Consider the following 8,731-nt stretch of genomic DNA (forward strand, 5'->3'; position numbering starts at 1 on the left):
ATTGCAGCCAGTAGAATACATTGGAATCCCTCCTAACGAGCAAATCCTAATGCTCATATGCCTTAAATGTCTCTTCTAATGAGCAATATCATTTGAGTTCCTAATGCGTTTTTGGTCCCGATATGAAATCAAGATCACGTTCTGTTAACATTGGGGCTCTATATAATTTTCATTATGATTATGATTTTGAGCCTCGTATCTATCTCCTCCGAATTTTAAGCGAATCGCAAAGCCGACTGCCCATATAGTTATGGCAGGCGCTGTACAAACAAACAGACCAACTTATTGACTTAACAGTACTATACAGATGTTCACTACTCTATCATAAAACCATCATTGATCGTTAAGTCGCATTTTATTCGTAAATAAAAGAAGACGTCGGGTAACAACAGTAAGCTTGGTTTTAGTAAAAAGAGTAAAATGTAACAAAAATTATCAAATTATAAAATGAGCCTTGCTTTGCCATCTCGCCGCTTCGCAAAACTTCGCTCCCTAGTCTACTTTGGTCCGTCATTTTCGCTAGGCGGTAGGTTAAGGCGAACCGAACCGGGGCAGGCGGCCAAATTTGCCAAATAGGAAAACGCGTCTGCCAGTGCGTTCAACTCGGCGCACATATTGTCGCATCACACTGTAAATTGGAATGTTTTTCTTTTTGTTTTTTGTTTTTGTTCCTATCTCTGTCTTTCCCTCTCCTTGCACAAGCGTTCGCAAGCGGTGCGTGTGTGGAACGTTTAAAGTACTCATATCACTGGGCAAGGCTACTAGCTAGTGCACGCTGGGCTAGTCCTGCTGCTCCATCATGAAGCTCACCATCGCCCGGTACCGCTCCTCCATCGCGCCGTAGATCTGCTCGCTGTCCTTGCTCGGGTCGCAGACGCGCGTCACCGAGTGGGGCAGCAGCCCGGCAATGAAGTCGTAGTACGGGCCGGGTGCGCTCACCGCGCCCTTGCCGTCGCCGCACGGTGCCTCCCGGCTGCGGGCCACGCTCAGCACGTACTTGGCCCGGTACGCCGCCCCGACCAGGGCCGCCTCGGTCGTTTTCTGCGTGTAGACCGGCGCATTGAACACGTCCGACACGACCTGCAGGATGGACCGGTTGGCGGACGCACCGCCCGTCGCCAGGATCTTCGTGCTCTCGCCAAAGCTGAAGCCCATCTCGGTAGCGTACGTTTTGCGCGTCAGCATCTGGCCCTCGACCAGCGCCCGGATCTCGGACTGGGGCGAGCTGTACTTGAGCACGCCCTTCGCCAGCTCGACGCTCGCCAGGCTGGAGTTTTTGTTCCAGCGCAGCGAACCCTTGACCGGCGGCAGGATCTCCTTCGAGAGGAAGTGCAGCGCGAGGTTGCCGAAGTTGCCGCGGGGCGTCGAGTCGAGCAGCTCGCTAAAGTTCTCCCAGTTGTCGTTCGCTTCCGCCCGCTTGAAGATGTCCCGCACGAGCGAACCGTTACGGAAGCTGCCGAAAAGAAACAAAAAAAAAAAAAGCGTTAAAAGGGGACATTTTGTCTCCTGCTTGTTTCGCACACGAAGTGGTCCCTTGCGCAAGCAATAAAATAGGGTCCCACTGCATGCAAAGGCATGATTTACGACCGCGTACCATCGATCGAACGTGTGTTGGATCGATACAAGCCGAGCAGCGGCCGATACCTACCAGAGCAAGCCCATGAAGCCGTCGTCGGTCGGGTGCACCAGTACGTGGCCCTCCTGCAGGTTCGAGGGCGCGTTCAGCCGCATCATCACCGTGTCGCTCGTGCCGAGCGACAGCGCCAGCCAATCCTTGCCCACGTTCATGCCGGCCAGCGCGGACAGATTGTCCCCGGTGAACGCGACCACCCGGCAGCCGGTGTTGAAGTTGTACCGCTGCACGAAGAACGAACCGATCGGGCCGATGACGGTCGCGGCCGGCACCGGTGCGCCCAGCTTCGCCCGCAGGTCCGGTGCGCACGCGGCCAAACACTCGTCCGACCAGTCGCGCGTCCGCACGTCCAGCAGATTCATGCCGGACCCGTCCGAGCAGTCGATCGGGGCGACCTCGCCGAGAAAGACCGACGCCAGGAAGCTGCTCACGAGCGAGATGCGCTCCGTGTTCCGGTAGCAGTCCGGGCGCTGCTGAAAGATGCGCCTGATCTGCGGGCCGGTAAAGCGCTCGTAGCAGCGGGACCCCGTTATCTCGACCATCCGCTCCCGGCCACCGACGGCCGCCTCCATCTCCTCGCACTGCCGCCCGGTCGTGCCGTCCATCCAGATCGGCGTCCGGTGCACGGTGAACGCCGAATCGTCCAGCTGCGTGTGCAGAAACTTGTCCGCGTCGAGATGGCGCAGCGTGTCCAGCCCGGACCGGGACCAGTACAGCGAGCCGTGCTGCTGGGCCGAGCCGCTCAGCGCGACGACCGTGCTGAGGTCGGCCCCCTGCACCACGATCCGGTCCAGCACCATGTCGAGCGCCTTGATCCACATGACGGGCTGGACGTAGAATCTGCAACGAAAATGGGTGTTTGGAAAATCGTTACTTTCTTCCTCTTTTAGCGTGCATTTGTGTGACGCCATTCTTACTCATTCTTGGCGGTGCCAACGTTCACTCCGCCCGTCGTTCGGAATTCAGGCAGGTCCGAGTCGAACTTTACCTCCGCGTGGGCCACATTCTCCAAGTTAGCGTTCAACAGGACTGCTTTCAGCTAAAACAGAGAAAACATTTACAAAAAAAATTAAAATTTACAATCATGATTAATTTTATCTCCCAATGCTGTAATAGTTGCAACGGAAACTGTAATAGTTGCAATAAAAATAACAAAATGTCATACAAGTCCTTAGTAGCCGTTACTTCCTTCCTGCCAATCACCGTCAATGACGATGCAGGGTCTGACAATTGGTATAGAAACCTGCGGAGTTGCAAATCTCTTCATATTTCAAGAGAATTGACTGACATGTACTGTAGCTGCGAAATGCGGGCCACATCGAAAGACCTCGCGGGCCACCGGTTTGACAACTCTGAGCTAAAGTAACTGATGCTTTGAAGATATTTGACAGTGAAAAAAACAAAAACAATTGCTGTTAATCTGCTCCTAGCCGATAAGCTTCCTGATTAGTGCTGGGAGCTCGGAATCGGACCTGCCCGATACCATGTTCGGAATCAATTCCAGAGCCGATTCCGGAAGCAATTTCGGAGCCGATTCCGGAACCAATTCCGAATCGACTACGACATAAACTTCATTTTTCCCATCACTATTCCTGATCAACTTGTTCTGCTACAATGAACCTGTTTGTACAATGTTTGTTATTTGCATTTTGCACCAACTAACTGTAATTGTAAGATATTCAATCAAAATATACGCTTAGAATGGCGTTGAGTCGGTCCTACGTATGGCGGCACGGTCTATTTTGGACTTGAACCCATGACGGGCATGTTGTTAAGTCGTACTTCAAGGATTCATGAATCTCTAAATACACATGAGTCTCCAAGGTTTCTAGGATGCATGAATCTATAAGCTTCAAAAGTCCATTAAAATTCATACATCTCCAGACATTCATGGATCTTAAGAGATGTATGATTTCCAAAATATTGAATTTTCTCAATCCCACCTAAAACTTGCCCGGTGTAGGTTCAAGCCTCGCATGGACCGTCTCCCCGTAGCAAAACAAACTATCCGGCTGTGTGGTACCTTCCAAGAAGTCTCGAAAGCCTGTGTTTTTTTATTTTAGATATTTCGGAATCCCTAGAGATACGATTCGAGTTCGATTCGAATCTTTCCAACCGAGATTCAGATTCATTGAATCATTCCAAAGATTCCTTCAGATTCATGAATCTTGAATCAGATTTTCCCAACACTACAGTGTACCCAAACTCGAACAGTGTGATTCGTTACGTCCCAGATCACCGCCATGGTGTAGTTTTCCACACATTATTAGCGTTTGTTAGCCAGTTAACCCTATTGCTAGCCAAACACAAAGTACGAAGCTAATTGACCCCCACGCAAAATTCATATTCGCAGTATTGATGGGCGAGTAATGATGTCCGTCCCGACGTCCGGCCCGATTTTGCGCGCATCATCGAGCAATGCTCTTGCGCTTGCATGACGTACCCCGCGTAACGCTTTCTTTTCCAGCCCTGGGGTGGGCAAACACAATTAGCTCGTTAAACAATTTATACTTTTTTCATATATGTATATATATATCGGTCAATTTACAACCTTACCCTGTGCGCGATACCGCGGTCGAAATTGGAATTGGAAATCAGCCAGCCGTCCAGCCGAATTTTGCCGATCGTGTCTTCCACATTTTTCCAATTGCACCGTTACGCGTCCCACATTTGCGCCCAAAGTCAAGGCGAGGGCAGGACCGGGTGGGCTTGAGAGTTATCATCGCCCTCGAGCACGAGGGAAGCGACAAGCCGCGGACAGAGGGGAGTCCACTGAGCGGGGGGGGGGGGGGACCTGGATGCGATAATGCGCCCATCTCCCGGTTCCGCGCTTTGGTTTCGAACGCAAACATGCCAGCATTTTCTTTTTTTAAACGCCGCGTAAGGGAGGCAAGATCAGATAGTGGGGTTGTAATTATTTTACGAATTGACTTTGGCTTTACACACAACACTCAATGCCCGCCTGCGTTTGATAAGCCTAGGGCCTCGGGCCTGATGTGTGTGCACGCCTGCCTGCTTGCTGGACCGGGGGGAGCGATTGTTGATTGTTGTTGTCTGACCGCGCGTCGGAAGATCGAAACCGGGGCGACCTTAGCGGAGCACCGGAAGGTGACCTACCGACGCGCGGTCCCACACCCCGACGGCTTACCTTTTGCGTGCTCAGGTCCAGCCCGAGGTAGGTTTCGTTTGCCGACTGCATCGTACGCTGTTGATCGTGCGGTGGACACCCCCAGCAGCATGCGGGAAGGGATGGGACAGGGTGGTGGGCGGTGTCGATGTATCACTGTGTGTCACCCCGCTACTACCTGTTTGCCACACGTGGAAATCACTGTTGCACTGTCCGGGTACGTGTGCCTACAACAACAACGAAAGTAGAAGAAGGAAACCCATTTTTTTTTTCGAAACGCGACACGACACCCCGGACTTGTTTTGGGGACCGACCGGGGGGGAAAAAGCGCTTACGTTTTCACTGCCACGGCTGGCGATGGTCTGGCCTGGGCCCGGACGGTGGCGGTATGCTGGACCGCTACTTTTGCGCTGCCGTCTGTTTACATTTCGGTGCTGTTGCTGTTGTTTTGCTGTCTTCTAGCAGCACGGCGCGTCATTCGTTGCCAGCTGTCAGTTGGCTGTGTCAAGGTGGTTTGAAAGCATTCAAACTGTCAACGGTAAAAACAAACGCTGAAGGTGGGAGTTTTTGTGCTGCAAAAATTTGGTAAAACAAAAGCTTATTTTAGACAGTAAGCTTAGTTTATCTAGCCATTATCTAGCCATTATTTGCCCAAAATCCCGACCCACTGGTACGCGTGCAAGGGGAAGAGTAAAATATGTATGCCATCGATGCACGCCACATTGTTACAAGCTTTAAAATCGTTTATCACACTGTTGTACTTCGGATTGTTCTACAAAACTATTTATATGACACATCTATGCTATCCTCTCTACACAATCCTCTCCTTCAAGCAGCTTCCTTCCGGCTCAAATCAATCCTACCGGCGGACACGGTTCCTAACTAAGGTTCTTAAGCTAACGCCTGCTTTGCTTCACTCCTCCGCCTGCTTCTTGTTCTGGTGCTTCAACACCTCCGGCGTGTGCGGGATGGTGAACTGGGGCATCCGGATACGGCGCGGCGGCGACCCGATCGGCATCGGTTGGGCCTTAAAGTGCGGCAAGTTGGCGTGGGCCTCCTCCTGCTCCTTCACCGCTTTCTCGTGCTTCGCCTTGTAGATGAAGGCGTACTGGTAGTTGCGCTCGAACACGTCGTTCTCGCCGGCCGTCGCTTTGCCCCGCTGCCGCAGATTGTAGTCGTGCGAGGGCGCATTCTCCTTCATCTTTGCCGCCGGACGTTGCCTTTTGGTGGTGGTGCTTGCCGGCCGACTTGTATCCGCCGCCGGTCCGTCTGCATCCGCCGAATGGTCTGCAAAAGGCAACGTTTTAATGTTTTTGTTTTAACTTGTATTGCGAATAATCGCTGCAACTTTACTTTTAACGTCCATAACTATTGTTGAGTTTGGTTGATGATAACACTGAGAAGAATGATTGAATGTTTGTTTGATTGTGAATGGGAGCTGGGTATTGTGATGGATTTTTCAGAACCGACGCCGAGCGAACACACACAATTTGCTAAATAAAATGGCAGTTGATGACCGTTCAGATAGACATAGAGCGACAACGTCGCGCGAAAAGGTGCTCTAAATATCACTCCGCGTAGATCAAAGTAGCTCATTTGACCCAGTCAGCCTACATGCTTTTTGTTTATAAAACCCATGAAAATCAGTTAAAATGTGTTCAAGTCAAATTTTTGAGTTTGGCATTAATCTGGATCGTAAAAAAACTAAATAATTCGATAATTTCGGATGAAGCAGAAATGTCGCGCGAGACGAGTAGCTCTGTTTACAATATTGAGCTACTTTTTGTCGCGCGAGGCATCGTCGAGCGCGGCGCTGTCGCTGTACATCTATTTGAACGGTGACCGTTGACAGATTCAATGCCTAGTGGCGGCACGCACCCGAGAAGACGGTGTTTCAGGCCATTCAAAATGGCCCAAATAGCAAAAAGGTGCTTTATGGCAAACGAGGCACCACAGGCTGAAAATTCAATCGCTGCAGTAAGGTAGCGGTAATCGCTACTGCGGGCGTGTGTGCGGAAAAATCAAAATTGTTTAATTCTGACGCAGGCGGTTGCAAACTGTCACCCGCTGCGGGTGTCAAATGGGTACCCAAATAGGCAGCTCGTACTTTATAGCTGATTTGAGGCTTTTCAACAAAAAATCGGGCCCAAAATTGGCTGCTTAAGCAAATTTGGCTTTTTGGGTTTTTCGATCGTGCTGTCCGATGTTTGTTCCAAATTGTATTTGGAATTTGACAGATCACTTCTCAATTTTTTTTTTATAATTGTTAAACCATCAACATTGCTTAAGCAGTCAATTTTGGCATGCTAAAGATCGCTGCTTGAATTCGCCTTTTGCAGTAAATAAACAGCATCAAAGTTCCAGGTAGTCCTTCTAAATAGCGCCTAAGCAGCTTCCTTATGCTAGGGTGCCAGGAATTATTTTTCTTTGCTCTTTATTTTCAAGCAAGGCGTTATCAATGAAATAAACAACACAATGTGTGTTTTTTATATGAATATATATATTTTTAAATCCTTAATATTAATAAATTATACAAATTGGATCACAATTTACTGTACAATCACAATCACTTCCCTCAAAATCCCTTCTTCTAGGAACTAATCTAACTTGTGCAGCAGCAATGAGATGATTGACGGCGTCAGTCTTTGACAATTTGACAAGAGCCACCTTGTACCGATGTCATGCATTAAAAAGCTATAAAGTTCCACCAAGTGCGGTATGCTTTCTTAACAACCCAAGCGCCACAGATTAAGCTTAATCGACTGGAAAATTGAATATCCATAGAAAAAAAAATTAAAGCTCCACAGCTTCATTGGTTTGATCAATAGATGGCGTATTACAACTTATCATTATATTGCTATCCTTTTCTTGCAATGTGTTTCGACAAGTTTCATCTTATCATGACCTATATAGCCTTCTAACTTTCTGAGCAAAAATTTATATGAATGGTCGTGTGGTCAGATACGTGGGTATCAACACCAACGACCATTACTCAAATCTCACTTGCTTCAGTGCTGGTGGTGTCCGTTGGAGTTTAGTATTTAAACAATCGTATCGCCGTTCTAGTTCTAGCGATGCATAACTTCAATGCGAAACCATACAACAGTACAGAGGAAATGAGAAAGCTCTCCTCCAAGCGATGAAGCTCAACTGGTTGGGGTATCCCACCAACAGAGAGCGCCACCAGCTTTTTTGCTATTTTTAGAATGCATGAGTCGTTTGCCGTCTGCTAAACGAAATCTTTCTATATTCCGTTTAGGTAGAGTGCTTGAGTCGTTTAGAAGCCGTTTAGTGGTCGTTTAGTGGATTTGTGGCACTTGGGCCGTCTATCTCTTAATCAGCCACAAAGTACGACATTGGCACGATTTTTTTTTAAACAGCCTCAAATCAGCTTTAGAGTTCGAGCTGGTTATTTGGGTTGTCTCTTTAATCGCTGTATTGATGTACAGGCGGTGCCCGAGGTACACGGTAAATGGGACCGAAAACGGCCGCAAAATATAGCGTATCTCGAATTTCCGCATAAGTCGAATCTCGTGATTTTCAGCTAAAATATCACTAATTTTCGTGTAATTTTGCAAGTAGGGAGTGGTTGTAGTCACTTTATGGATTATTTGATATGATTCTGACTGAATATAACAGTTCCAACGCTTTTCAAATAGTTTCTAACATTCGATCAAAATGGAAATGATTTGGCATTTTACAATTGATGGGTCAAATCAGTACAATTTGCTCAAAGAATTTTCAAATTTAGAAAACCGCGTATCTCCGAATCCGCGTATAAAAGGTACCATGTATCTCGGGGTATCTCATTTTCGCCTGTGTCTACCCTTCCATGAATGAAAACAATATGTAAATTTTATCAAAATCACATACTCACTGTAAAATCCGTTGTCTGTACTGCACCAATGCGGCAAGCAAGCGCTCAAGCGAGAGCGGGGGAACGAAACAGCCGCAGACTGCTTTTATGGCAC

The 8,731-nt window shown here is 48.4% G+C and overlaps 2 protein-coding genes across 3 annotated transcripts; both read right to left on the reverse strand.

Moving 5' to 3' along the window:
- Window positions 1–336: 336 nt before the first annotated feature.
- On the reverse strand, window positions 337–6,047 carry LOC1272047 (xylulose kinase). Its single transcript, XM_061651588.1, has 5 exons — window positions 5,096–6,047; window positions 4,782–4,987; window positions 2,551–2,672; window positions 1,649–2,473; window positions 337–1,453 (listed from the first exon to the last, which is right to left on the reverse strand). Exons 2-5 carry the CDS (start codon window positions 4,830–4,832, stop codon window positions 781–783), a joined length of 1,671 nt encoding a protein of 556 aa, XP_061507572.1. The 5' UTR covers window positions 4,833–4,987; window positions 5,096–6,047; the 3' UTR covers window positions 337–780.
- LOC133392199 (uncharacterized) lies at window positions 5,483–6,275 on the reverse strand. 2 transcript variants are annotated; one of them, XM_061651614.1, is made up of 2 exons: window positions 6,114–6,275; window positions 5,483–6,047 (listed from the first exon to the last, which is right to left on the reverse strand). In XM_061651614.1, the coding sequence occupies exons 1-2, from the start codon at window positions 6,124–6,126 to the stop codon at window positions 5,674–5,676; spliced, it is 387 nt and encodes a 128-aa protein (XP_061507598.1). In that variant the 5' UTR covers window positions 6,127–6,275; the 3' UTR covers window positions 5,483–5,673. The 2 variants fall into 2 exon arrangements, with proteins under 2 accessions (XP_061507598.1, XP_061507607.1); XM_061651623.1 differs by having other exon boundaries at window positions 5,483–6,029; window positions 6,114–6,272.
- Between the last annotated feature and the right edge of the window lie 2,456 nt (window positions 6,276–8,731).

Source organism: Anopheles gambiae, chromosome X, assembly GCF_943734735.2.
Source record: "Anopheles gambiae chromosome X, idAnoGambNW_F1_1, whole genome shotgun sequence".
NCBI lineage: Eukaryota > Metazoa > Arthropoda > Insecta > Diptera > Culicidae > Anopheles > Anopheles gambiae.

Bases quoted from the DNA above. Each gene is read 5' to 3' on its own strand.
- LOC1272047 (XM_061651588.1), bottom strand. From the start codon at position 4,832: ATGCAGTCGGCAAACGAAACCTACCTCGGGCTGGACCTGAGCACGCAA. The intron at 2,474-2,550 runs GTAAGAATGGCG...TTTTCGTTGCAG, and splicing joins GTTGGCACCGCCAAGAATGA to ATTCTACGTCCAGCCCGTCA. The intron at 1,454-1,648 runs GTAGGTATCGGC...TCTTTTCGGCAG, and splicing joins GGCTTCATGGGCTTGCTCTG to CTTCCGTAACGGTTCGCTCG.